Genomic DNA, 25,866 nt, shown 5'->3' with positions numbered 1-25,866 from the left:
TTGCTTCTACCCCTTTGAGCTTATAGTTCAGGTGTGGTTGATGAGTTTGGTTTTGAAGTAGAATCCCAAGAATGAAGTTTTTAACTCCTAAAACACTGTCAGCTCAACTGATGGGTTTTGTTCTTAAGCGTCCTCTTCCTGTGAGGTTGCTGTGTGTCTGAGGGAGCTCTATAGCTCCAGCCGGTTGCACTGAGCCAACAAAGTGCCAGGTATTCATCATCATCATAGTATCATAGTGTCGTGCGAGTTGGAAGGGACCTTAGAGATCATTGAGTCCAACTCCCGGGTTTCGAGCCCCCTGTGTAGCGAAGCGGCACTTCTACCCCTTGCGCCACAGGGGGGATTCAAACCCGGGCCCTCCGGTGCCGCAAGCAGCACTTTATACCACTGCGCCACTGGGGGCACACAATTGTGGTCATGGATTCCTGTGATGGCCATCTCAATCGTTCTAACCATAGCTTCATTCTATGGTTCTATCTGTGCATAGTTTAGGGTTTGAGTGTATTATTTGTTTAGTTTTTATTCATTTCATTACGTTTTTAGAAAGACAGTACCCATTGAAACTGAATTATTTTACTAAATGGGATGATATTGCCTCCTGTAGCAGACATACAGCTTTACTGCCCTGATTACTCATATTTCTCCAGTGGTAGATTTTGTTTCTGCAGGGCGTGCTGCTGTGGGAGGAGCAACCCGGCGGAACTGTGGTCCTAGGCTGGCAATAAGCCCAGAGAGCAGCAGAATGAAAACATCATGCAGGGTATGCACAGTAACCAGGCATGGCGTGAGGGGTCATGGCTGTGAATCCCTCCTTTTAGTGCAAATGGAGAAGTAGCGGTTTTCTTCCCTGAGGAGAAGACTGCTGGGTAGGGAATAGAGCAAGCCGTGGTACACTGCTGTTATTTTGTCCCAAGGTAATTCGTATCCTAGTAAAGGATATTTAAGGCAAGAGGAGCTAGGAGGGATGAGTGGCACCAGGTGCTTCAATGCTGGGGCCTTCCACCACTCCTTTCACTCCTTCATAGTGGCACAGACAGCAGGAGCTGGCATGGACCACACTGGAGGACCACTCTGCCGAGGGGTCTTGGAGCCAATGGAGCCAATGAAGCCAATGGAAGTTGTTCTCACCATAAAACTCTGCAGAGAAAAGGAAAAGAGAAAGAAAAAGAAACAAACACCAAACAGGTATTTCCTCTCTTTTATCACGTTAAAATCAAATATGTTCTCCATTCCTTGCTTAAGAGTACGGAGATGTATTATTGCACCAACAGGACACTTCCAGCTGAGCTGGCTGTGAGTTTTACGTGTGTGTGTGTTCTGGAGACAGGCCATCTTGCAGTTTGGTCAGCATGGCTGAAAGCTACCTGAGCATCCCACTGCCATTTCACCTCCTTTCTAATGCTGAGTCAATAGGAAATGGGGAAAGCAGTGCTGGCTCCTGCCTGCTCCTTGTCTGTGCCCACTGCTGTGATTTAATCCCAGCACAAGATAGCACACAGTGCTATGGAAGCACAGCCAGGCTCACCCAGGTGCTTTAGGTCCCTCTGCCAGAACCTCATGTTTTTGGGCTCACTTTAAGAGCAGGTCAGTATCTCAGTGCTTGTTCACAGCACACCTTCAGCATCTTGAGAGAGCTCCTTCCCCTGGGGCACTGATTAACTGGCACAGCAGATTCTGGAGAACAACAAAACAACCCCTCATCTTCAAAGGCACAGGATGGGGAGCAGGAACTGGAACGTTCCTGCAGCACAGGAAATGGCTCAGAGCCGGCAGCAGCCCTTGAGCTCTTCAGGTATAACCTGATTGGCCTCCCACAAAAGCACGCAGCCAAGTGCCACAGCCAGGATCCTCCAAAGGCACCTCAAGTGTTACATGGGAGCTTCTCATGCAAACCAGCCTCTCTGTAACTCAGTCACACACCCACACATAACTGTGCCAAGATGCAGCTGAAGGAGCCTCAGTCCCTGCCCACTCCCAGCCAGTGCATGAAACTGTTGGAGCAGTAACTTCACCTGAACTGAAGGACAAGGGCTGGGGGCAGCTGCTCAGCACGCAGCCTGCAGGGCTCCCTCCCAGCAGCAGGGCTGCATGTGCCAATACAGCCTCATTCTTGTAACAGAGGGCACCCAATGACAGCCCAACACAGGGTTGCTCCTAAATGCTGAACTCCAGTTTGTCCAAAAAAGTGATCCACGTGATCTCCTACACTGCTTCTTATTTCATGCCCTGATGTGACAGCTTTGTACATACCCCTATGGGGCACAGCAGAGCAGCAGGCATGCAGCAAAGCGCAACGGCACAACTGCTCTCTTGTCATTCAATACAAGACCCACTTACCCCCAGGATACTACCTACCTGTGTTGACATCCCTTATGTTTCTTGCAACCAGCACACCCCGCACACACCACCCCAGCATCCCTGAATGGCTCCACACACAGTTATCTTCTCTGCAGCAAGCCTACACCTCCTTCCCTCAGTACACTAATGAAGAACAGAGCCTTTACTCCATTTTTATAGACTCAAAACAATTCAATGCCACTTTAAGCTTAAAATGTATGAGACAGCACTGTGTGGACTGCAGCACGTATTAACAACTGTGCTTTAACGTGGACAGAGCAACATCCAGCTCCAGTTCCCAGCTGTAAGCATCAGGTGGCATCACTGCTCCTTGGCGCGCTCTCCTCCTTCCACAACCAGAATGGAGAAAGCCAGAGGGAGCACACACGCGCTTTCAAGGCTGCAACAGCTTCTTTATTGCTCTTGCACAAGGCAGATTCAAAGCAAAACCGAACCAGATGCCCAAGGGGATGTTTGCAGCTCCCGTTCTACAGCAAGGAGCAAAGAGCTGCTGGCTTAAGGCGGCTCTTGGCAGAGGTCAAAGGAGATCATGCAGAAATTGAGCTTACAGAAACAGTGTGGCTTTGAAGTCCGTTCACCAGCTGACTGTGTGTGGCACATGCAACAGAAGCAGGAGTGGTTCAGCTGAGACAGTGGCAATTTACTCCAAATTCATCCTCCTGCCTAAAGCAATCAGTTCACACTTCAGTTCATGACCATTACAGAGAGCTTCTAAACAGGCCTGAAAAATCACCTCAGGATTCCTGCACTGATACTGAGATGAAAAGCAAATGCTTCACAGAATGGTAGTGGTTGGAGGGGACCTCTGGGCGTCACCCAGCCCAAGATCCTGCTAAAGCAGCTCCCTGCAGCAGCCGCACATTTAAGCATGCAGGTGAGCTTGGAGTATCTCCAGAGGAGGGGACTCCACAGCCCGTGTGTGCAGCCTGTACCAGCGCTCTGTCAGCACCACAGTAAAGAAGCTCATGTTCCACTTTGGAAGCTCATGTTCCACTTAGTGCCCACTGCCCCTTGTCCTGTTGCTGGGTGCCATGGAAAAGAGCCTGGCCCCATCCACTTGACTCCCACCCTTCAGATATTTATGAGCACTGATGGAATCCTCTCTCAGCCCTCCCTTCTCCGGGATGAGCAGCCCCGGTTCTCACCCTTTCCTCATACAGGAGATGCCGCAGGCTCCTTGCCATCTTTGTAGCCCCCTGATGGACTTTCTCCAGTAGATCCCTGTCTTCCTTGAGCTGGAGAGCCCAGAATGGGGCACAATAACAAGTTTAGTTAATGCGGATCCCATTTCAACACCCCACTCATCAATAACTGTACTGTTACAGACCACTCCAACTCAGTACATAGACATTTATTTCAGATATGCAGTTTACACGCATATTACTGAGCAAAACTGAATTGCAAATATACAAATACCGTAACAAGCATTACCCAATGACGTAACTGGCACTAGTGTTATAAGCATGTAATGAAACTGGTGAGGATAAGTCATGGAAGAGAACCGCCGCACACGGCGTTTTCTTTTCATCCAACCCGACTCCCAGTAGCACCATAATGGCAATACACTGAACACAAGACAGAACATTGGTAACTGTTTTTCTGATATTCACAACTGTTTTTTTTCCCCCTCCCCCTCGTTTTTAGTGATTTACATAGCAAAAAGAAAGAAAAGAAAAATAAAACATTGGACAGTGCAGGCGCTTTGGCCAACTTCAGCTCGTGTTTATCTGTACATCTTCCGTACGCAGAAGAAAAGCCAGCCAGCATGTCTGGAAGCCATGGTGGCAGCCGGGCAGCCACTGCCCTGCACTCCGACTCTGGGACTGAAGATGCATGTCTTGCAAAGACATGTCACGTGAAAGAAGTCATTCACGAAAGCCTGAGTGAGTCTTTGGTAGGCTAATACTCCGTTATCATACAGTTCTCTACCAGTCATTTACTCGCTAGGATTTTCTATTATGATGGAAGGTGGCCAAAGAGGACATTCTGAAAATCCTCCACCAACCAGGCACTTCACACCCAGTCTTTTCCAAGGCACCGAGGATTGACGGGGCACCGCATTCCCCCCTCATGAAAGGTGACTGCATCTGCATTTCTGTGATGCTCATCGATAAATGGATCGTTACCTTCCAGGTTTTACACAATCGCGGCGGCCTTATCTGCCCCATGGTAGGTTGCGTGGATAAGTAAGTGAGCCCACCGCTGTCCACAGGTGATGTCTCCATTCCGCCGCGTATTACGTACCAATTTCTTCTGCTTCAGAAAGCTGCAACACGCCTTACCCCCGCTCAAAGCGAACACACGAGTGCTTCTGACACAGGGCCGCACCACCTGGAGGTACGCGATCCATTCCAAATAGCGTGTCCAGTTACAAAGCGTTAACGATCACTGTGAATATTCACTGCTGAAAAACGTTTGTAGAGGTCCCTGCAAAACTTCTGCTTCCCTTACAGTTCGCGCCAGAATGGTTTTAAGTCACTAATGCTCAGCTAACACCCACTTATCCCACATCCCCTATTTTTTGAGCCAACAGCGCAGGACGTATTATTTATTTTAGCATTTACCATATCGAGAATTACCCAATTTTCATCTAAATACACCAAGTATACGCTTCCAAGCAAAGTTGTGGCAAAAAAATAAAAAAAATGAAACACGGACGTATTTGTACTGCTGTAATGCACTTGTTAAAGCCTTCATGTCCCTTCACACAGGTCTAAGATCCATATGAAGTAACTCTGCCTTAACGGACAGGTATATAAAATGCAGCTGTATCAGAACCTCGCTTCTGCCGGTCACCTGAAGCTTACGGAAGTTGCCGCATGTAATTAAACCAGCTTTCAGACAGGGCTCATTAGTGGTAAATGTGTTTTTGCAGCATTTTTTGGCTTAAATGTCAGTCTGAATAGCAGTGCTTAATTCCGCAGCACGCTGTGAATGGTTGTTGTTCGCTTCTTTCAGAGTTTCATCAACACCCGGACCTACGTCTGTTGAAGATCCGTTATTAATGCTTTCCTCAGCGATGTAACTCAGCTGCTGAACATCAGTGCCTGCGGCTGCTGGGACAGGCGCAGCCATTCCGCTCACCTGTGGAGAGTTCTCCAAGCGGTCGTTCTCCACCTCAGGGAGCACGCTGACCGCGGTAAAGCGAGTGTGATAGTCGCTGGAACCGTGGCTACAGGAAGTTTTCATACTTTCCATATCTGAGCAACTGAACTCAGAAAAATGACTCGAGTGAGAATCTGCTACGGATGGAATACTGTCGCTAAGAGAGGGAGAGTCAAATTCACTGGAGTTTGTGCTTTGTTGTTCCAACAGCTGAGCATCCATGTCCTCCCTTGTCTCATTTATCTTCATGCTACTCTTCTTTCTCAGCTTACCTTTGCACTTTTTTCCTGCTGTTGTTTCTTTGGACCACTTGGTGGCACTCGATTTACTTTCTGGCACGCAGGCCGACGAACACGCAGCGTTGCTCCGACCTGCAGCACTGCCATCATCAACACTGCTGCTTCCGCTGTTGTGTCTGAACTTGGCTGGCTTTGATTCAATATCCACTTGCACTTCCATGCTGTTGCCTTCCCTGCAACAAGAACGAACCTGAGTGTAAGCAGTTACCTACAACACACCAGCCGACACGGTGGAACCAACTCTTGCAGCTTTCCAAAATACACTGCAGAAGCAAGCGAGAGAAACATCACTGGCTTTTGTTCACCAAGTGAACAGCCCAAACAGAAGCAGGCAGCCTGAAAATGAAACGCTTTACTGAGCTACAAAGATTGTGCTCCTCTTTGGAAGTAAGCGTGGCAAATACAAGCAATCGCGTGGAATGCCATTTCTAACCAAAAAACTGTTTCTTCAGAGTTTTAGAGAGAACCGCTGAGGCACACTTAGGGTACCCTTTAGTAAGCAAGGCTTAGCCTTCTCTTTTCACCTTTCTCTTACCTGTCCAAAGGGATATAGGAGTTGAGAATGGATCCTGCCATTGCTTTGGTACTGGCGTTATCACTAACTGTTCCCAGGCTCACCGTGCCAGATTCTCCACTCAGGCTGTAGCGTTCTTTCTGTACATCTGCTTGTACTTCCAGCCTTGGAGAGAACAAAAAAGAGCTGCACAGTTAAAGCACCCTAGCTGAGAATTACCATCACCTTGTAAAGTTTCTCCACCGCGCAGCAGTGAGCACAGCCACACAGTTAAGAAACAGAATCAGATGAAATTGCCAACCAAGTAAAATGTTGCACACAAAACAGAGGCTCTGGGTTATTTCCTCCCTGAGAGTTACACAAATGAGTTCCAAGGTGAGCTACAATTCTTTCGCAGATAACGTACCGTACTCCAAAAACAGAGAAAACAACTGAAAGGACACACAAATTCACAACAGTTCCCATGTCGTCCCAGCTGCCAAATCCTGACTTATCAAATAACAGTGAGAACTGCGTTCTGTACTCGGCTTTGTTGTACTGCTATCAATTTCAACAGAAATACCAGGAACTTGAAAACACAAACATATAAACCAGAATGATAAGCTTCTTTCCAAATGCCTTCTTGTGTTCTGGTGGTGAACTGGAAGCGTTTCCTTTGCTTTCCTCTCTCAGCTCCTTCAAGAGGAGGACAGGTATACCTCAGCCAGCAGTCAGCTTGGAACACCTGCTCCAGACTAAGGAAGCTCTCAGTGTTACTCTGCCTTCCTTTTTCTACGTAGCCCGGACCTGCAAGCTATTTAAATGAGATGCTAAACACTACTCATTTTCCTAAGGGGCAAATTCCTTCCAGAACCCTACACATTAACAATCCTTTCCAAGATCCTCCCTGTCCCCTACAGACAGTCAGACCCCAATTCACAGCAGACACTGAGGCAAGGCCAAGGTGTTCAGAAGGAGTAAATCTGTACTTGCAGACTTCTGAGCAAGTCAGAATCCACAGTGTCGGCGTGAGACACACGCAGAGAGCTCTCCCAATAGAGACCATGGCTGTGTTAGACCTGAGGCGCCCCTGCCCACAGCAGAGGGGTTGAAACTGGATGATCACTGTGGTCCTTTCCAACCCAGGCCATTCTATGATTCTGTGATCCATTCAGAGCTGGGTGCTGTATGGCAGGAAGGTATCTCTTACCTGTTAAAGCAGTTAACCATTGCACTTCCCGAGAGACTGCCTGTTATACTAGCCCCAGCCAGTGCCATGGTGCTAGCTGTTTCACTCAGGTTGTCTCGAATGGCTCCTATCCTATCCATGTGGCTGCCACTGGCACTCAAGCTGCCAGTCAGCCCGCCGACGCTTCCTTCGCCTATACTGGGGTTGTGACGTGCTTCTGCAACTGAGGTGGTATCTAGACAGAAAGGAAGAAGGAAGGCTTGTCATTCATAGAAGCAGAACTTGCTGATTTCCAGAACGTGACCATGGAAACTGTTTCTGAAGTATATAAAATACAGTGACAAAAGGACAGCTGCCAAAGAAAATGGGACCTTTCTTGGAGCTGCTGTAATGGTTATATCACATACAACATACTAAGGATATCCAAAAGCTGTCCATGGGTGGGGCACGTAACACGGAGTCAAGGACCACAGAAACCCAGTAACAAAGGATATCATCCAGTAATTTAAAGGAACAGCAGCACCAGATCAGCAGCTAAAGGCATTTAATTCTTCCCACTGTAGGTAAAGAAGAGGCATTTACCACCTGGTCAAGAATGAGAAAGCTGTTACCTTTCACTTAGCGCTGTGTGAAAAGCAGGACAACAGCTTACACAGAATTCCAACCACAAGACAGCTGACGGCCTTGCTCTATGTCCACATGAGCAAATGCTGTATTACAGCACAGCACAACACGAACACAGAAGCCACTCTCTCATCCCAGAGCTCATCTTTTAGCAAAGAGCAGAGAGCCCTGACCGTGCTGTACCTCTTCTGCAAGTACGTGCTCTGCCTACCTGAGGCTATCGACTGTAAGTCAGTCACTGAGTCCGGAAAATAAAAGTTTTCTTACCTACAGCTGCATTTGTTCCACCAACATTTATATCGTTTTCATCGTCAAATTCTATCCTAACACCTTTTCCATTGCCTGCTGAAACACCACAGCCTCCACTTCGGCAGAGGGAGATCGGCACAACTCCGTACACATAAGCCAGCATAATAGGAACACCAATACCTGCAGAGGAAGGCAACATCTCGCGTTAAATAAATGCAACTTATATTCTGCACTCCCTTATGAAAGTGATTTCATGGTCCGCATTTACTTAGCGTTTCACACTTCAAAGAAACTAGGAGAGAACAAAAGTAAGAAATACCAATAAATCAGGTGAAGTGACAGCTTCATTGGGCACAAGGGCCCTCTCTCAGACCTGGAAGGCAGAGAAGCATACTGCTGGGTGAGTTACTATTTCCAGTGTCTATAACTTCTTTTATAGACAAAACAAGGAATATACTTAATATTCATATAAATTCAGTCAGACTTTGCATTCACTGAAGTCAGATGGGGCTTTGCTTTTGATTTTATGGGACTCGCCATCATTACTATTGTTGGATCTTCCACATTTGCTGTATCATGCAGACTCCACCTGAGAATTAATTACAGTTTTTCTCCTTAAACATAATCAACTCTGGGGGGCAAGGAGCAGAAGGAAAGCAGTGAAAGAAGCCATGGGCTAAAATGCATATATTACGTGCACATTTATCCCAGCACTTTTAACGGAGTGTGAAAGTTATCCCCTTGGTGTGTAAATTGCTGATGGAAGCCCACAGAAAGTACCAAAAATGGCAAGCTAGCACTTCCTGAAAGAGCCAGGGCAGACACAGACCCAATGCAAAGGCTCCTCGGTCTAACCTACATGAAAGACTCCAGCCATAAGACATCACTAGTATTCTACAAGGAATTTCACATTCTGAAGGTTGCTAATTTGAAAAGCCATTCAATCCTCCGAAACTGGAGGCAACATGTTAATAGCAATGGGGCAAGAGAAAGCCTCCAAAAAAAACTCAATGCTTTCCCTAGAAAGCCGAGTTTTAACTCTACTTAGTACTTGATGCACTGAGGGACGTGGTATAGTGGGGAAATATTGGTGGTAGGTTGATAGTTGGACTGGATTATCTTGGAGGTCTTTTCCAGCCATAGCAATTCTACTCAGCAGTAACAAACAGACAAATTATGAGGTAAAGCAGACCTACACAAACATCAATAAGACACTGCATGCTCTACCTGCTAAGCAGGGATCTGATGCCACAGCTACATGAGGACAATCCGATGCATAAAGACACCAGAGATGGTGTAACAACCTGTGTATCTGCACTAGAAAAGTGGCCCACCACTGTTAACATGCAGCCTAAAAGTCTGGCTTCACGGCCAATTTAAACTATCACTGGCTAAAAGAAACCCTTTCTTCCAAAGGCCACTTATCTCCCTCTGGACCTTATTTCTGGCAAAAGGTGGAACGCTGCACACACAGCTGTGTGAGGGACCCCATCAGGGGACTGATCTGGCTTAAAACTAAGTGATGAATCTTAATGTCAATCAGTTATCCACAGCAGCTTGTTATGCAGCCACAAATGTGCTTCTGCTGCAAAAAAAGGGAACCAGCAAAGCAGTGCTGGACAATTCCATTCCTTTCAAAATCAGAGCTTCTTCACTGTGCTTTTGAAAGTAGTTGGGTAAGATAACGAATATCGTGTAGCATGGAGCCAGACCTCCCCCTTATGCTATCCTCAACCACGCTTATTAAATAATGACATTCAAATTGACTCCTGAAAAATAGCAAGAAGTTTGTCAACCACTATAAAGTTCAATTTAAAATATTTCTTCCACGTTGAGCCAACTTTGACAGTGATTATTTCAATTACTAGAACATGAATGGACTCTGTGGCAAAAGCTTTGTCTTAGTTATTAAGAAGAAGGTCTAACTAGTTCAGTTTTAAAAGAGAGATGACAATACGACAACTTCGCTTTGCAAGATACAAATACTAAGCTCTTCATTTCATGCCATGTTTCCCTATGTACTCTGTCCTCCATTCTACCCCAATAAATGTAAAACCACCGTCCTCATGTGTTGTTTTTCTTTGGTTTTTTTTTTGTCTTGATTTCTGTGCCCACAAAAGGAAGCCATGTCTTATCACAGCTGAGTGTTTCATTCAGGAGTGCTTACACAGCTCAGGTTGCACGGTGTTACCAGTACACAAAATAATAATATTTGCTTACCTACAGTTACTGCAGCTACAACTGGAGAAACAATTACAGATAGGGTTACACCGCCTGCTATAGCCAGGTTCCGCTTGTGCTTTGAAATGTCTTTGCCTTCGTATCGATTGTGAATCTTGAAAGAAGAGGAGAACGGGTTTTTAGAGCATTGCAATAATCAATCATACCCTGCTGCAATGACAGAAAAAACAACTAGTTTGGAATCTGTATCCTGCTCTCCTTCATACAGTCTACATTCTATGCCATGATTTACACCTAAACCTACCTCAAAATGCTTACACAGCTTAATTTTAGGCAACCGTCGTAGAAGTTAGAAGCCCTCCAGGTTCAGGTCCTAAGCGTTTACTTTCAGCCTCAAGAAACCTAAATCACCCGACAGCTTTTGTAGTTATTTGTTGAGTCACGGCTCTAACTTGCACGGTTGAGAAAAGTAAATGATTCTGAAGATCAAAGGACTGCCGCCTCCAAGCCAATTGACGCTTCCTATTCCCTCTCATCTTTCCCCCAAACAATGGCAGGTCTCTATCTTAATAGTTGGCACGATGCTAAGTTAATTCTCAGTACATGTAAGGAAGAGCAAAGAACAGCAAGAGGGTAACCACAGCGTTACTTTTTTTTGCCCCATCACACTGTCACTGCAAGAAGAACACCACCACAAGTAGAACTTGAAGTTTTATAATGCGCTGTGCTCTATAAATTAAAGGTTAAATTTGCTAGGATAGCTCTCGCTCTGGAATAAAGTAAGAACCTGCATTTGTTCAGGCAAGACTGGCAAGGAAAGGGAGGATAAAACACTGCGGTTCTACATAAAGAGATTGCATATAATTGCTCTGAGGTCCATTATACAGAAAACAACATGGAGTGAGGGAGCACATGAGTGTGGAACGTACCTGGGAAGCCTGCTGATGGTAGTTTAGCAAGAAAAAATGAATACTATCACTATCCAGGAAGACTTGGTGTTAAGGGGCTCCATGAGCCATCAGCAGGATCCTCTCAGGTACTTAATTTTACTGTCATGGGCAATTCCACCCAAACAAAAGGAACACGCCAAAAAAGAATGCGTAAGCAGTCTGGATTTCTTAAAAAGCAGAGTAACAACCTCTGTGTCTGGGAAGACCATGGAGCAGATCCTCCTGGAAGAGATGTTACAGCATGTGAGGGATGAGCAGGTGGTCTGAGACAGCCACCAAAGCTTCACCAAGGGAAGGTCATGCCTGATCAGTCTGCTGGCCTTCTACGATGGAACGACAGCATCGATGAACAAAGGAAAGGAGACCAATGTCATCTACCTGGACTTGTGCAAGGTGTTTGACATGGTCTCCCACCACATCTTTATCTCTTAATTGGAGAGACATCCAGTTGAAGGATGGACTATTTGGTGGATAAGGAACTCGCTGGAAGGTCGCAGCCCAAATAAAAACATCAGGCCAAAAATAAGACAGATTTCAGTAACAGCAGAAAAGTGGTAGGTTTCCAGATGCATATCTATGAAAACGAGTGACAATAACCAGTGCTTCCTTACAGAAGCTATAGCAGTACAAGCACCAACTCTCAGCGCAGAAGAAAATGTTGCAGAAGAACAAAACAGCTTCCTCTATTGAAGAAGCACCGTTAAAAAAATGGAAAGTAGGTCAGATTACTTTCAGTGGGTACAAAGGAACAGCACGAGGGTGTCAAGACAAAGATCAGAAAGGTTAAAATAGAGGAGACAAAAAAGGAAAGGACAAAGCTAACAAGGAAGTTATTCTGCACGTACAATGCCAGCAAGAGGAAGACCAAAATCAATTTGCTATTTAACAGAAAGGAAAGACAGGCAGCAGATTAAACCAGAGCCTTGCTCCATTTTTTTTCCTTCAGATGTCACCGAAGATTTACTGTGAGCCAGGTGAGCGCTGACAAAGGAATGAGATCTGTAGGAAAACAGCAGGTTAAAGCACAGTCCATCTGAGCACAACTGATCTGAAAAAGCAGGCCCAACTTCAGAGCCACCAAGAATAGATTTCTGAAAAATGTTATTCATAGGGAATCTTTGAGGGGAAAAAAGAACACTGGATAAAGTAAGGCTTTATGCAGGACCAAACAAGGACCTGCGGAATTAAAGGCCAATGAATGGAACTTCCACTTCCTGAAAACCAGCAGCTTTAGAGACACCGGCGTAAAAGCAGGAAATAAAGCGACCGTAGATTTTTCAAGTGGAGACCACGTGTGTTTTAATTTCATTGGTGAGAAGATAACTGGCCAGGATGACAGGGAGAAGCAGATCTCACACAGAGGCTCGGAAGTTTTCTTATGTGACACCCAACCTGGTTATAATGGCCAAGACTGAAAAATAGCCTAGAGAAGACAACCATTACCTTCACGTGACGCTGACAGAAAACCACCAGATTCACTTATTACTCCCCAGACTGTAACACTGCCCCCTGCTATCCCTTTCAAGGGATGTATTCGACATTTTCATTCATTTAAAGATGAATGGAAGAAACCAGCAGCCTGTCAGACTTACAAAGATGCCAAGACTCGTACTAGTCCTGAGAAATTGGGCTGAAAGAATTGGCTGCATTACAATAGGAATGGGTGCACGACTTAGCTCAGGAGGAGAGCAAAGCATGACTACTGTGAGAATGGGCATGGGTTTTGTTGTACATGAGATCAAAATAGCACGGTGTTAAGAAAAGGACACGTTCCAGTTATACGAAGAGAATCACCCTTTCATTTAACTCAGCAGCATTAAAGCTCAGCTACATTGCTTTATTAAAAAAAAAGGGATTCTTTTTTTCCTTCCTTCTTTCTAAAGACTGCTCAGTTCCAATGGACACAACAGAAACTAGAGGTTAAAATAACGAGGTAAAATGGAAAAAAAATACAGAAATCCTTTTTCACTGTGTTATTCTACCTGTCTTATGACCAACTACATATAAGCACAATTGAAATCAGTCTTAAGCAATCTCTTCTCCAGCCCCCCCTCCCCTGGTGAAGACAACCAACTGAAGGCAGCATTTTACCTTCCGTCCCACATAGACAGGAATTCCAATAATCATAGCAGGAATAGCTATGCCAGCTATCAACGCGATTCCTACAGGAGCTCCAACAAGTGTCCCCAGTTGCCACAGTATTTTCTTCTTACGACTCCATGGTTTCTTCCCCCAAAACGTGCAACCTGATGGGCTGAGACAGAAGTAGGAAAACTGTAAAGAAACCGCAAGCAGACCGACATAGCCATGCAGTACTTAGCTGCTATCTAGTTACAAAACTGCTGTCCTCAGGTTCAAGTGACAGATAGCAGAGAATCCGTTATCGCTTCAGATTTTTCGAGAGGCTTTACAGCAGGTTTTGAAATGCAAAGGAAAGCACATTGCATGTTACCACACCCAGCCTGTGGTTCAGAGGTAACGTAATAGAGAGTTGCTGGGCAGCTTTATGTGAACACAGTACAGCAGTTATAAGGGATCCATAAGAATAGTGGCTTTCTTCATCTCTAACACACCGTACACATGCAACTTAGAAATGTATTTCATAAGAACAGTGTGTTGACTTTTAAATACTCGCATTGAAAAGTGATTTAATTCTCAGATACAGATACTTCAACTTTGATGCTCTGCTCCAACAGGAAGAAAGCCAGACTTACAGCACACAGCAACGTGCTTTATGTAACTTGAAAAAACAAGTTCCAACCATGCAGATCTTTTTTTCCTCAACGTACCTTAAATAGTGTAAATCCGAGATCTCTTTCATACACAGCCAACAGAACTCACAGCCACAGACAGCACAAGTCATATGGTTGCAGCTTCCATCATTCATTTTTATTATATAAGCAGCACAGCGCGGGCATGGCTTTATGTCATCAGCTGTTTAAAAATGAATATTAAGATCTTATCGGTTATCTGGGCAAACTGATTTAATCAAAACACAGACAGATACTCAGGAAAGCTGACTGGACCACCATCTAAAAACATGGAGAAGGTTTGTTGTATGGTTTGCGTTACACAAACCATGGTTTGGCGATGACCTCTGACAGCTATTTGTGTTCGTAAGCCCTGGACCAAACAGCACTGATCAAAAATAAAACATATTGGTCCATGTTCCAGCGATTCAGTAGTTAATGCACATACTGTTTGAGGATTTTCGAGGCTTAATGCCATATATTAGAGTGAGACATTAAACATGGATGTTAATACAGGACTGACAACATGGCCTTTCTAAATATAATCCTCTTTTACATTTCAGGCCACTATGAATCTTTTATTTGAATTCTGTCTGCGCTGCATTATGCCGCCTTATCACAAACCCACCTCCTGTTCTACATTAACTGCACTTCTTTGGTATCACTGTCCTCTTGTTGATTTCTCTTCACAGCAATACTTATTCCATAGAAAAACTATTGGAGGAAAGAAGAAAATTCCAGAGGCTCCCCTTGTTCTTAAGTCAAATATTTAGAGACTGTGGTTAAGGAGCTAGCTCTACCGTCAGCAAATAAGAGGCCATTGAGCAACAGTGAAATCCTTGGTACAGTGACACAACCACACGGTGATCTTCGCCCCTGCCCATTACTGGTCAGCACATGCACTTTGAGACGAGCTATTTATGCACAGCAGATGAAGTAACCTGCAGGTCCCCAGTGCAAAAGTCCCAGTCTCCTACCCCTGTGCTAACAGCGTGGACAAAGGGAAAAGAGGGATATACCTTATGCCTGATGTAAGGAATAACCAAAGAGGCGAGGAACCAGCAGGAGCTGTCTGTCAGTACAACCATGCAGCCAGGCAGCGAGCAGCTGAAACAATGCACCAGCTGCTCCCACATAGGAAGAGAGACACTATCTATAGGGCAGTAACTAAACTGAGCATGGATGTGGTAGAGCTACTGCTGATCACACTAGTAGAGACTGGAAGGAAAACAACAAGGAGTTGGCGTGCTCGTTTATTTAAATTCTAAAAATCCACTCGAAAACTAGAGCAAGATGCCCATTTCTAAAGCAAGATGGTGAGCTTTGTTAATACACGCCTCAACAAACAAGAAATTAAAGGCTCCCAAGGCCACGGCTGGATTAGGGACTAACAGTTCTAACTATGTTCAAGTTGCAATAGCCTCTTTCCCAAAACATGTGCTGTGTTTTGGCCAGACAAAAGCTCCCAAACAAATCAGAGCTGGGCGAAACCTGAAGACCATTCTTATCTACAGCAAACCGGACTCTCAGCCTGCAGAACACTGTTCTGAAGGGCCTTCTTTATTTGCTTTCTGGTTAAGTATAGTTCTTCAGAAGCTGGAGCTGGTTGGTTTCTGATAGTCAAAGAGATGAACATGTTATTGAAGAAGAGAAATCAGGTAACTCCTTGTGAACAGGGGTTAGCCTGCTCAGTGTCTCAAACAAAGCTGGCATCAGACAAACGAGACTCCTTTGAAAACAGAAGATGAAGTGTTTGGGGGGTTTCTTTAGTTGTACAGTTTTATTACTAGCAGCCTTGTGAGATTCCACCGACAGTGCAGCAAATACATGTTTCCAGCATGCAGCTGATAGAACTAAAGAAGGCAGCCTCCCAAACACAGACTCGCTTTGCATTAAGTTTCTCTGAATTCCCATTCTTCAGCTACAGAGTGAGAGCTGAGAACACTGACATCCTTCTAAAAGCCAAGTCAGGTGCTCTGGTCAGAGAGCACTTCAGGTATTAACTTCACAAATCTGAATTCCAACCTAAATATGCGTAATTTCTGCTTCTGAAACACAAATGAGTTATCATCTTCCAAGCTATTATTATGTCCACTCAAAGTTAATTGCGCAGCTGTACCAGGACGGTATTTAACAGGCCTGGTATCCTAATCATACATACCTGCTGCTCCAGACTCCTGGCTGTAACTGATAGATGAGGAGCGGATTGTTCTCAGGCGCAGACTTTGGGCTCTCTCCTGGCGAGCAGCATCACAGGTCTGGTTCGGATGCCAAATCTGCTTACAGTGATAGCAGAACTCCGTCCCACAGCCTTCTCGTCCACACGTAAGTTTGGGACAGCTGGCACATCCAAACGCGATCACAGCGTATCTTGAATGATTAAGAGGGGCAAAAGAGTTTTGTTAACAGAAGTGCTTTTCATCTATAGATCAAAGCTAAAAAGAGCTGCCAGAGCAGCTGAAGCAGCCAGGAAGGCTGTGGACACCAGGAGCTGGCACCACGCAGCCAGCAAAGGTTCCTTACCACCTCAACCTTTCACATGCATACTGCAACTCTGGTAGATTAAGACTGCACAGAAATACTCTGATCAATGCAACGCTTCGCTGCCGAAGGTTTAAATGTTACTTCCTGCTGCAGGTTTAAATGTTGAAGTTCATACGATAGAGATGCAGACATATTGCAACCCACACTAGGCCTGGTCCTAAACAAATACAGAAATACACACATATACACACACACACACCTCTTAATTGCTACCCCACTGTGGTACTTTGATGCAACCGCTTTATTTTAAATAGAAATACTCCATCCCCTGCTGAGAACACTCAGCTGTACGGTTCAGCTCATACTAACGGCCCCCCTAAACAGAGCTGAGCAGATCTGTAAGCACAGCACGGCTTAAGTTGGTGGCTGTTCGCAGGGAAGTCGCCTCGCTGTACAAAGTTAAACTGTAGGTTATTAGCTGCTCCTTCATGTACAGCAGTTGCATAAAATTCATGTGAAACACTCGGAAATGTTACTAAAAAAAAAACTATTTCTGCACAAATTATTATCTGAAAATGTAGCTGTTTTAATTTTGGAGCTGACGGGTCTGAAGCTTCATAAAGTCCTATCGGTTTCATTCATGATTTGAAACAGCAGGTTGGAGAACAGGCGTTTTCAACCCCTAAGTTACAGATGATGCAGCAACAAAAAATTACACACACTTGCCTGTTTGCAAACATTTCGTGCTTTCCAAGTAAAAATTTGTTCAATAATTGCCAGGCTCTTTCATATTGTTGCCAAGTTAATCGGCTCCATTTTCCCCAATTACAGCAACTTGAAGAAATAATTGCTTTGTAAGCACACAAAGCAACTCTGATCCAAATGCTTCCTCAACATAAAGGGATATGTTGAAGATGTGCATTGAAGATGTGCTAACGCTGCACCCAACAGCCTGGAGCACAAGCCCAGTGCACATCTGTGTCCCACTGCTGACAAGGACAGGGCACATCCCTGCTGGCACTCCCCTTCTGGGGCTGACGTACCAGCAGACCTCCAGCAAGGAACCTCTCAGAGCACAGCAAACCTTAGGTCACACTGTGCAAGATCCCAGGCTTCAACTCAACGCCCTGCATTCATTTCAACAAACTCCAGCTAACAGCAAGTGAAAATAACGGGAGAAGAACAAATGATGGCAGAAATGGTGTATGGTGAAGGAATGAAGAATCTGCATTCTGCCCAATCCACTTCTTGCCTGAGAAAGATCAAAATGTCGGGATCGTTGCTCTCTTCTAATAACGTCAGCAATGTAATCTCTGAGCAAAATCACTGAATAATTCAGGCAGAATAAAGGACACAACACATCTGGAATATGGATTCACCGCAGGCTTGTTAAAATGGCATCTGACAACTCGTACGCTGAAACAGAATCCCCACAAATCCGGCTGGAAGAAAGCCCAAGAGGTTTCCTCATCCGTTGTCCTTCCCATGGAAAGATCGGCTGCTGGCCCACATCCCTACCAAGGCACTGCAGGCAGCTGCAGCTGGCACACACACCCTACGACACTCACTCCCCTCCTTTCCCACCCCCTCAGCCCCTTCCTCAATTTGCACTCAACAACTCTAGTTTTATTAAAAACATCTGATAGAGCCCGTTTCTCATGCAGCATTTCAGTATCTAAAGGGGGGATGTGAGAAAGGGGACAGACCCTTTAACAGGGTCTGTTTTGATAGAACGAGGAGAAACGGTTTCAAACAACAAGAGAGGAAGTTTAGACTGGATATAAGGAAAAGGTTTTGTACAATACGGTGGTGAGGCACTGGCACAGGTTGCCCAGAGAGGTGGTGGATGCCCTGTCCATGGAGGTCAGCTTGAATGGGGCTCTGAGCACCTGATCTAGCTGTAGACAACCCTGTTCACTGCAGGGGAGTTGGACCAGATGGCCTTTTACGGCCCCTTCCAACTCAAACAATTCTATGAGTCTAAACCCTGAAACAATCACACCACGTGTTTCGTCAGTGATGAGAAGTGCCCTCATGCATCATCTGCTCAGTTCATTCTCTTACCTATTTGAGCAGAAAACTATTCAGACCAAAATGTCCAACTTCAGGAGATGCTGCTTCCCTCTGAACTTCTAACAGCTCCCCCTCCTACGTTAGGATTAATTGCAAATTCAATAAACACACTCCATCCATCTCCTTCAGGAAAACATTGATTCAGGCCAAGAGCAGGTCAGCTACCAACACAAACACGCTGCAATCTCCCAGAAACACACACCACTCGCTGATGAGAGAAGAAAAAAGCCCTCCATTTTAACTGGATATCGTGCAAACTGACTGCAGTTGCTAAAGCAATTGGAGAAGTATGGCTACTGTTGTACCACAACTACCAGAGCAAACGCCTGCTGAAGCCTGTGCATACTCCATGTGGCATGGGACCTTCACACAGTGTTAGTGTAACCTATTCAGCAAAAAGCTGAATCATGTTTGCTTCTTTAAACCTCCTCTCTGCTCCTTCCTCTACCCTCTTTCTAATCTCTACACCCTAAAAATCCCTGATATTACTCTCCCACCGTTTCTCACCTCCCCTTCCCACCTCCTGCTGCATTCTGCTCCCAGCCAGACCAGAGGTCAAACTGAAAGCAAGATCTGCAGGATCCATACACAGCTTTTCTCTCACTGAAGGCATTCTGGTCATCTTTCCTCTACTTCATTATTATGGTGTTGCTTTTTTTTCCACACCCCTTCCCCCCTCCCCGAACTTAGTAATTGAATTGTGCTGAAAGCTCAACCTTTTTTGCCAAACTATTTCAAAGCACTGAAGTTCCCAGAAGCAACCAGGAGGACGGGAGTAAGGCAAAACACAACCACACTATCTCCCGTTTCTTTGGGACAACTGTGATAAAGGACATTCCTGCTGAGACGTATCCAATGGTATATCTGTAAGAACTACCTTCACGGTCCCAAACTCTTTAAATAAGCTTTGCATTTTCTTTATATCCGAAAACTGAGATGCAAACAACAAGCAACGTCAAGTCTCCATTAAATTCATCTGCACCTTCCTTTCTCAGCACTTTCTAACACGACTGGAATCACTGGAACACGGCTTAGCAGACAATGTAGCCAAGTTCTGACATGCTGGAGGAACCTCAAGCAATGCATCCTTCAAATAAGGCCATCCACTGTTTGTTTTCTTTGGCACTATCAAAATACAGGAGTGAGCTGTACTGGCTTTGTCCACACAACTCTTGTTACAAACTCATGCACTCCACACCCGTCCCTTAAGTTGTTCTTCCTCCTGTGCTCAGACGATACCACAGCAGTGCCATCCATTTTGGACCAGCAGACCACTGAAGTGAACACCTTTCCAGTCGCCAATCGCATCTGACCCACATCAACAAATTCTACTTCACTTAACAGAACTCTGCTTTCATACTACCTTAGATGTTTGTGACCGTAAGATTACATTTAAAAGCCTTCTAAACATTTAGCACTCTGACCATTACCATCAGAACATTTAACCCATTTAATAGCCAATCCTGTTTATTTTGTTCCCCTCCCAGTACTCCTCCCTTTCCATTTTCTTATTGCTCATTTGTGAGGCTTTAAAAACAGATACCACGTTCCAATTGACTTGAGCATGTGCTGCACATCCAAACTACAGTCACGGCTACAACCTTTAGATGTTACAGTAATGCAGAAGAATCTCTCTTAAAAAAAGCAACTTGCTGAAGAATGGCATTATGAGCCAGCGCTGCATGGCAGTATTCAGCCTACTCGTGTCAGAATCCAGAATGGTTTCAGAACTGTTTGAGTATTAAAGCAAAGTTAAACATTACGCTCTTCAGATAATAAGCAGGAACAAACTGATGATTATCGCACATCACAACCCCGCTGACAGGCAACAAGTGGTGCGTCAAGCAGCCATGAGACAGAAGGTAACTGAAGCTGAAGCAGGCTTTTCATAAGAAGAAAATCTTCAACCATATTTCATTGTTTAAAAAAAACAACAACAACAAAACAAATACCCTGTTTTCTTTTCCAGGGAAAATCCAAACAAATGGACTAAGTCAGAAGTGCAGCCACCTGCTGTCAACATGTTTTTAGCCTGAGCTTTGTGCCCTCGCCTTAACAGCACACCTGACGTTTTTCCCTGCAGTGATACGCAGCATCCCCCTACCAATGCATTTCATTACATTACTGAAATTCTCTCTGTGCAGAACAAAGGAATCCTACACAAGGAAAAACTGAGGGCTGGGGGGGATGGGGACGGACAGACTGTGGTGGGTTTATTAGTTGTTGTTTTTAAAATGAAGATTCTGCTTGCCACCCACTCATACATCACAACAAAATACCAAGGAAAGCAATTCACTTTCCAAAAAGCGTAACGCTACGCGTGTGTTACCCATTTATGCTGTCGCTTATTTTGCAGGCACTGAGGAAAACATACCCACAGTCCGGAGCTGGGCACCACCTACAATCAGGATCCGCAACCAGCCATCGCCTAAGCATAAACTCTTCATATTTCTCCATCAAGATGTCATCATTCAATATCAAACGGATATCGTGAGGATTGAACCGTTCGGAGCATTCTGGACAGCTAATGTTAACTCTGCTCTCAGAGATTTCTATCCGGAGATACTGACGCAAGCAATCCACACAAGACCTATGGTGACAAGTCATTATCTCTGGGAACCTGTCCTTGGAGTGCCGCAAAAGGCACAAGGGGCATTCCATGAAGTCTCCGCTTGGCTTGCTGCTAGGGGTTGTTCCATTGTCGGAAGAGGTACATGTGGAGAAAATAGAGTTCTTGTCTGTGCACATTTCTGAATGAATGCTTTCAATACTCGCAATTCCATCAACCCCTCCATTCAGATCCCTAGACTTGCGTTTCGTGTCTTTTTTTCTCCGAAAAAGAGAGCCCAAGGAAATCCTTCTTTTCTTTGGCGCCTTTTTGACTGAAGGCAAACTCACAGAGGAAGCTGAAGACTGGAGGTCCCGATCAGAGCCCATTTGCCGATGTAAACTCATGTCTAGGTCACTCATCAGAAGTGGGTTAAATCTCACACACAAACCTAATCATTTTTAAGGATCAAAACAGAGTCAGAAGTCCTAATATTATGTAATCCAGCACGGGAGTCGTCATGCAGAAAATCCACACGTATCTTTCTTTGCAGTAAATTCTTCACAGGAATCCCCTACATTGGGAGAGAAAAAGGAGAGATTAGAACAACATCCATCACTTCTGGTTCTGAAAGATCGCGATGCTCTAATGATTTGTTATTCATATTACTACTTCTCACTCAGTATTTCTTTCTGTCTGCTTTTTCTACCCATTACATCCTTCTTGTCTTAAGGAGTCTGAAAATTCCCTGGGGGCAAGGAACATCTTTATTCTTAAGTGGTGCTGAGAAGTCAACTTTACTCCCCCGCTCCCTAGGGATGTGCGTGAACGCATATAAAAATCACCATAATCCAAGGTGACAATTAAGTAAATACATAACCAGTTATTGCATAAAGCAAGCTAACAAGCTGATAAGCATTGGAAACTTTGTTTTCTCTACTTTACACGTGATAAGGTCACATATAAGGTTAAATAAAACAAACTAAGGATTTCTGTGTGCTCTGAATTCACTTAGACAATCAGCAGAAAACAAGTCACTGTGGCTAAACAACTGACGATATTCTCAAATCCTGGGGGTTTGCAGAGAAGCACACAGATGCGTGCTTAGATGTAAAGCATCTGAATATTTCAGGAAACAGAGCCGCAGAGTGACAGCCAACACTGCTTTGCCATTCAACTTCCATACTGCAATTCAAGTCAAGACTAGAGTGAAGGTGATAACATTTGAATTTTTCATGATATTTCAAGTAAAAACCAAAACTTAAGGAAAAAACAAACAAACTCCCAACACATACTAAGGTTCAGTTAATCTCTCCGTACAAGACAAGAACTTCTTCTGTTGATGGAGCAACTCCAAAGAAAGAGGCAGAAAGATGTCTTCCCACTTTCCTAACAGAGGAGACTCTACAACAAGCAGCAGACCAGCTCCAATCAAAACTACCAACAATATTGCCACTTCTTGGTAGCTTCACTGTACAAGAGGAATTCTTAGCTGCTTTCATAACAGAAGGAAGCCGTTTCTCACCAGACATCAGCGGTGTGTGTCTGAACGTCACACCTTCTGACATCACCTTTCTTCTCAGCACTTCCCAGCTCATGCCCCTGGAAGGAGTGCTGTGGGTTCCCAGGATTTCATTTCAGTATGACAGAATCAGACACTGGATGCCACGTGCTGCACACCAGAGCCCTGACCCCAGGATGACTGGGCCAAAACACTGCAAGCAGCAATGCCTCCCCACAGAGGAGCCACTGCAACCATGCATAGCCAGGCCCCTTCTGACCATGGTCAGACTCTGGGCAGCTGCACTGTACGGGGAGTACTACCCACCTCAGGTATCAGAATTGGAAAGAAAAGCACAACACATACACTTCCTGGGCTTGTTAGAAAGAAGTTTTGTATATTTCAGGTCACTCAGCCTTTTTTTTTAAAATCTTAAAAAGGAAACATAAAAAAGCCACTGTGTTTAGGAAAATATCTGTGGAACACTATCAAAAAAACCTCTTATTTTCATTCTCAGGGCCTATCTAAAATAAAGCCAGTTGCAGGAACATAACAAACCCTCCCTTCCTAAAAGAACATAATCGGCCTAAAATCTAGCCAAAAGGAATCCCAGAACCCCAGGATGGCTGAGGCTGGCAGGGCCCTCTGTGCCCCTCTGGCCCACCTCTGCTCCAGCAAGGATGCCCGGAGCAGGGGGCCCAGGCCCATGGCCAGGTGGCTTCTGAACATCCCCAAGGAGGAGACCCCACAGCCTTTCAGGGAGCCACTCCCTGTAAGACTTGTGTTCCAGAGCTTTCACAGCTTCACTGCCCTTCTCTGGGCACTCTCCAGGACCCCCAGTGTCTTTCCTGTAGTGACAGGTCCTGCTGGCTGCACTATTTCTGGTACAAGCCAGGATGTCATTGACCTTCTTGGCCACCCAGGCACACTGCGGGCTCATGTGCAGACAGCTGTCAACTAACACCCCCAGACTCTTTTCCTTTATGCAGCTTTCCAGACACTCTGCCCCAGCCCGTAGCTACACTGTTGTGACCAAAGTGCAGAACCCTACACTTGGTCTTGGTGAACCTCATACAACTGCCCTCAGCCCAGTGATCCAGCCTATCCAGATACCTCCGTAGGACCTCCCTACCCTCAGATCAGTGCTTTCTCCTCACTTGATATCATCGCAAACTAACTGAGGGTGCACTCAATTCCCTCATCCAAATAATCAATAAAGATATTAGATAGGACCAGCCTCAGTACTGACCCCAAGGAACTAACACTAGTGACTAGAGTCATCAGCTAGATTTAATTCCATCACCACTCTCTAGGCCACCCACCTACTTTTATACGCATGGAAGTGCACATCTGTCTGAGACACAACCCACCAGCTTCTGCAGGAGTATGCAGAGGGAGACAGTCCAAGGCTTTACTGAAGTGTAAGTAGACCACATCCACAGCCTTTCCCCCATCCACTAGGGGGGTCACCTTGTCACAGAAGGAGATGAGGTTGGTCAAGCGGGACCTGCCTTTCATGAACCCACACTGGCTAGATCATCATACACATGCCAACTAACTGAACTCAAGATGATCCTTGCTGGGATCATTCCCAGCATTCCCCACTGCATCCAATAAAGGATGGAGATTCTCCTCCTGGCCTGCCTCCTGTTGCCTTTAAGGCTTCCTTCCTGAAGGAACCTCCAGCTTTCCTGGACCCCTCTGCCCTTCAGGACTATCTCAAGAGAATCCTCACAGCCAACGTCCTAAACTACAAAGAGATAAAAGGGAAGAACCTGTTGTATATTATATTGACACTATCATAGATACTGTTTGCAGTTGCTAGGTAGTGTCTGAAACAAATTAAAGATGCACAAACCATAGCCAAATGCTTTTGATAAATTATGTTTGCATGTCTAGAAGAGCACAAACACACTTAAAAGTATGATTACAACTACATTATAACTACTTAGTACCATTCTGGTACTACCAGGACAGTGGAAAACTCCATCCTCATCAAGCCAAGAGAACCCATGAAGGACAGGAAGAGAAATCAAAGCATTTAAGGTTTGCTTTTTTTTTCTTAACTAAAGTAGGATATAAACCAGAGTAACCCAACCAAGTCTATAACTATGACCATTCCCCTCCTCCCTTTCTCTGGGGAGGAAATGCATATTACAGCCATCTCTGTCAGTTCCAACAGATGTACAAAATCAAGAAATAGCAGTTCTGGTGATTAAACAGATGTTCATTCTTACTTTATTTAATAAACAGATTCTCCCATGCTCTAAAGAAGACACTAAGTCCTACAGTTCTCTTTGCATAGTGAGATCCAATCAGCAGTCTCTCAGAAGTAGCAGACCGGTCTTCTAAAGAAGGCTGCAATTCTGTCAGGACTATTAAACAGAGAAGCTGCCAGTTACTCTGAGACAATCATCCATTACTCTCTCTAGATTTAAGTGCATGAGGTTAGTTTACAAAGCCATATTCTTCCCTATACGGTAATTCTGGATTGTCATTTTTAGTAGCTTTTGAAGATGACTGCTGAAAAGACTCTGCAAGTGATTTATTACAGAGAAAAACGAAGACAAATCTTACAGTGCTAATTACAATCAAAGCTGAACAGAAGCACAAAAGCCTGGCTGGTGTAATATGGAGCTCTTGACAGCTCTCATGCTGCCCAACCCAGCACAGCATCTGCATATTTTTGCTGACAGAAGAAAGAAAAGTATTTCATTCTGTACAGCAGGAGAACACAATGCCTGCATTATTCCAGTAACAACGAGCCCGTACGGAATAGATACACTGTGAGAAGAGTCAAGTTGTGAAATCAAAAGACTTCAAAGGAGCTGAGATGCACAATTTGGATGACAGGTATCAGTAGCCCGACTCTGAGCAGCAGCATTCATTTCAAACTCTGTGCTACTCTCCCTGACCTGTATATACGAGCAATTAGTATGGGAAAGGGATTAACAAACACCCAACTCCTAAAAATGTAAGTTTAGCACCATCCTCAACACTTCCTCAAAACACTTAACAGATTACGTACAAACATGTTTCTGGCTTCCTACCACAAATCAAAA

At 44.9% G+C, this 25,866-nt stretch overlaps 1 protein-coding gene across 4 annotated transcripts in view; it reads right to left on the bottom strand.

Annotated features, from left to right (window-relative positions):
• Positions 1-3,689: 3,689 nt before the first annotated feature.
• The window catches only part of RNF19A (ring finger protein 19A, RBR E3 ubiquitin protein ligase), a 54,710-nt gene continuing 32,533 nt past the window's right edge, over positions 3,690-25,866 (bottom strand). For 3 of the 4 annotated variants that reach the window (XM_072329935.1, XM_072329933.1, XM_072329934.1), the window contains exons 2-10: positions 21,130-21,877; positions 16,360-16,568; positions 14,238-14,382; positions 13,540-13,702; positions 10,538-10,652; positions 8,336-8,497; positions 7,466-7,679; positions 6,298-6,441; positions 3,696-5,935 (exon numbers count right to left, since the gene is read on the bottom strand). In XM_072329935.1, the coding sequence (XP_072186036.1) occupies positions 5,245-5,935; positions 6,298-6,441; positions 7,466-7,679; positions 8,336-8,497; positions 10,538-10,652; positions 13,540-13,702; positions 14,238-14,382; positions 16,360-16,568; positions 21,130-21,725 (2,439 nt within the window). In that variant the 5' untranslated portion in view covers positions 21,726-21,877 and the 3' untranslated portion in view covers positions 3,696-5,244. Of the gene's footprint in view, positions 5,936-6,297; positions 6,442-7,465; positions 7,680-8,335; positions 8,498-10,537; positions 10,653-13,539; positions 13,703-14,237; positions 14,383-16,359; positions 16,569-21,129; positions 21,878-25,866 lie in introns of all 4 variants that reach the window. The other variant, XM_072329932.1, reaches the window with a different exon arrangement.

The sequence above is a fragment of the Excalfactoria chinensis genome, chromosome 2, assembly GCF_039878825.1.
Source record: "Excalfactoria chinensis isolate bCotChi1 chromosome 2, bCotChi1.hap2, whole genome shotgun sequence".
Lineage (NCBI taxonomy): Eukaryota > Metazoa > Chordata > Aves > Galliformes > Phasianidae > Excalfactoria > Excalfactoria chinensis.
This window is presented reverse-complemented; position numbering and strand designations above follow the sequence as displayed.